The sequence below is a fragment of the Poecilia formosa genome, unplaced genomic scaffold, assembly GCF_000485575.1.
Source record: "Poecilia formosa unplaced genomic scaffold, Poecilia_formosa-5.1.2 Scaffold88, whole genome shotgun sequence".
Classification (NCBI taxonomy): Eukaryota; Metazoa; Chordata; class Actinopteri; order Cyprinodontiformes; family Poeciliidae; genus Poecilia; species Poecilia formosa.
In genome coordinates this window covers 1,554,852-1,558,327 of record NW_006800027.1, presented here as the reverse complement: position 1 = coordinate 1,558,327, position 3,476 = coordinate 1,554,852, and the positions used below count along the sequence as shown (strand labels likewise).

Sequence of the window (3,476 nt, the reverse complement as noted above, 5' to 3'; positions counted from 1 at the left end):
ACTGCAAAGAAAGTGAATAAATAAAGTGGGTAATTTGCTAAAAGAGTCCTTAAACCAGTGTAGCTATTTGCAGTGGGTTTGAGCCAGAAAGCAGTCCTGCTGCTGAGACAGGGACTGTTAATAGCCATCCTGTTGCCACAGCACATCATTTAACTGATTATGCAGCACTTGTAGAATAAATAGATCTTGGACTAGGTCATCTAATTACCCAAAGTTTGGCAGCTATCTATTGCAGAGCTCCCTGGGTCTAAAGAAGCATGTGAGCAGGGCCCTGGGGCAATTCCCAGCACATTTCCCAAGCCCTGGCCAGTGTCCAGCCACGCTCCCCTTCCCATTAACCAATTATGAGAACAAGTGCCGGGCAAGTCATCTAACCCATTGCTTAGCGGCTCTTGAGTATTCAAAAGCTCTGGCATATGAGGACTCACTTGACACTGGCTCTTCCTTAGCCCCATTGTGTTGAAATGATTTCTGTTAGGAAATGCAGCACACTCAGCCAAAGACTGACCTGAACAAGATGACTTCACACCAAAAGAGTATTTATTCCTGGTTTTTCACTCTTCCTCAAAAGTGCAGATGGTGTTGTACAGTTTGCACAAGTCATCATTTCTGAACACATAACACAGTTTGAGTAACATTAACAGCAAAATATGTCTTCCATGTTGAGAAACAGTTCGCAGGCAACTCATAAATAAGGTATAAAAAATATTCTTTCAGCTGGTGATTAATGAATCTTTGAGGAGTTTGCGGTTCCATGAAAAGAAGTGGATCTTGGTCAGTGGAAATTTATGCCTTTACGAGGGCAGCAAACTCTGCAAAGGTAGAATGAAACTGCTGTTAGTTGCAGAAAGTAGAAAATCTTTGCAAAAATGTATTGGCGTAAGACTCATTGAGCCGATTCTGACCAAGAGTTACGATTGATACAGTTCAATGGCCAAAGTGCAAAACCTTCTGTCTGCAGGATTCTCTCATTGGTAGATTTCACTTTAGATGATGGGAACCAGTAAAGCTGCTTTTATTCAGTCTGCATGCAGGAAAACACTTCTTGTGACAAAGAATTAATCTGATGAAGAAAAAAGTCCAATCAAGGTCATTGGGAATACAACTGCTCATTTTCAGATAGACGGTTTTGTACTTTGGCACACTGATATGTATATATATATACATTTTTAAATTGCACTTCAATTCTTTTAAGTTTATGCAAAGAACTCTTACCATCAACTCCGATCTTGCCATCACCATCACTGTCACCAGCGGCAAGGAAAGTCTTAGTCTCCTTGTCGGTGAGTGCCCTGGCACTGGGAGAGAAGTTCTGCAGGAACAGCCTGACGAGCGGGCAAAAGAGTGAGAATTAAACCTATGCAGGTAAGCCTTAACTAATCATTCAAATCTTTTTTGGTCTTTTAGATAGTTAGGAAAAATGTAATGCATGACTAAGCAGGTCAAAAAATATTCAAATCGACTGAAATGTGATCAAGCCCAGCCCTCAAACAGAAGGATGGCTATGCAAGACTAGATAGTAATGTCACATTTTATCCACATTTAAAGCCAATAAGCTTTGAATTTAGCGGCACTAAGTGTTCAAGTAATGTCTTACTTCAGCTCCTCCTCCTCAATGAAGCCACTGTTGTCCTGGTCAATGGTGGCGAAGGCCTTCTTGACATCATCGGCGGACTTGCTGGCCAGGCCGCATGCCTTGAAGAAATTCTTGTAGTCGAAGGAGTCAGCAGCTGAAAATGCACATTTCGTCTCCATTAGTGCCGGATACGTCAGCAACAAGGTGTGGATGTCTCAGGGTAGCTGTAGCTGGCAGTTTCTGAGGCACGTTCGTGAAACTGAGAGTTTGGTAAACGTCTGCCTCTCTGCTCTTAGCTACTTTGGTAAGTTTAAACGATGCAGTGCTGTGTGAAAATAAAGGAAAAGTCTCACCAGCGCAGCCGTCCAGGGCAGCCTTGACATCAGCATCGTTGAGACCAGCGAAGGCCATTTTTTATTCTTGGGAGGAAAAGGAGACAAATCTCAAGGTTAGGATGAGCATCTGAAATACTAACAAGTTCTTATGTTGTTACAGTGGAAAGAAAATTAAAAGCATCAACCAAAATGACTATGACAGCATGCCCTGAGACTTTTTATGTCTAACAAAAGCATAGATTTTAGGTTATAAAATCCCAGATGAAAAGTTATTCCTTTCCCCTCATAGCTTCACGTAAAAGTTGCTTCCTTTTTTTTTGTCATTTTACAAACCTTTGAAACATCATAAGCATCTATGTTTGCTGATAGCTAAACAGCTTCCCTGTTTAGCTAGCTCCTGTGAGGATGTTTCCCCACAGGAGCCTACAGACTATTCATCCCAAAGCGTTTAACTGTGACCGCACTTAAGAAACGATGCTCTCACCAGGAGACCAGATGCACACAGGCATGAATATCTATCAAACATTTTTAAAAGATGACAGCTGAAAACATTCACTGCTGCAAAAGCATGAGTCAGTCTAGCTCTAGCCAACCAGCATTCTTCCAAAAAACGTTGATCCTCTGAAATGAAAAGGCCCGATTTGGTCAACTTTAGTGTTAACTGAAATGTCCTGAGGTCCATGCGTTTGCTGCCTAGATTGGTTCCATTTCTCCCTACAGCTGGTAGTCCACAAAGATCCCCCTCCTCTGAATCCGTTTCAAACCCGCAGTGCGATCTGCAGAAGTCGGGGTAGCTTTTAGAAGGTGCACGTCCCACTCACCTTTGCTCTGCGTTGAGGCGAGTGAAAACCAAGGCGGACTCGAGTGAATGCCAAAAGTCTCTTTCCCCCCTCTCTTATATATCCTTGAGCAACACCATTTAGAGACGTTTGAGTCTCAGTATCAGGTACCAAGATGCATGGGTTTCGAAAAAATGTGTCTAGTAGTCTGGAACTATTTTTAGGTGAACAAATGAGGATGCTACCATGTGTGCTCAGGCCTATAGCTAGACATGTGGAAACTCGAGCAGGCCCCGAAGCTCGTCGATTTCATGGCACATGTTGCAGTCGTATTATGATTTACAGCCAACATTTAAAATGTTGATTTTAATATTCAAGTACTATAAATGTGCATATGTAAGAGTGCAGGGCACGGTCAGACACTTTATCCTAGGCGATGATGAGAAGTGAATACCAAGTACCTGCAGCCACTTGGTGTTCAATTTCCTGATTACTATAGAGACAAAATAATTATTTAAGACCACAGACAGACTTTGCTCCCCACATGAACATGTCATTCAGAGCTCTCAAAAGGAGAATGTTATTTTTTCTTATGATGAGCTGTGATTTTTATTGGACCATCCTTGTGCCAGACACATTCTTCTACATTTCACTGATAAGCAGTGAAGTTTATTAAAATCACTGCATCCAGTGTCATTCAGTGTCTTTTATTTCAAGTTATTACAAGCTGTGTAAGTCATACTGTTTCCCCCCACCCCCCTTTTAATCTTTTATATGAAGTAATAC

The 3,476-nt window shown here is 41.8% G+C and overlaps 1 protein-coding gene across 1 annotated transcript; it reads right to left on the bottom strand.

The window, feature by feature from the left end:
- Positions 1-518: 518 nt before the first annotated feature.
- Positions 519-2,838, bottom strand: LOC103141677 (parvalbumin beta-like). The gene is made up of 5 exons (XM_007557409.2): positions 2,733-2,838; positions 1,930-1,995; positions 1,598-1,730; positions 1,216-1,325; positions 519-812 (listed from the first exon to the last, which is right to left on the bottom strand). The coding sequence occupies exons 2-5, from the start codon at positions 1,985-1,987 to the stop codon at positions 787-789; spliced, it is 327 nt and encodes a 108-aa protein (XP_007557471.1). The 5' UTR covers positions 1,988-1,995; positions 2,733-2,838; the 3' UTR covers positions 519-786.
- Between the last annotated feature and the right edge of the window lie 638 nt (positions 2,839-3,476).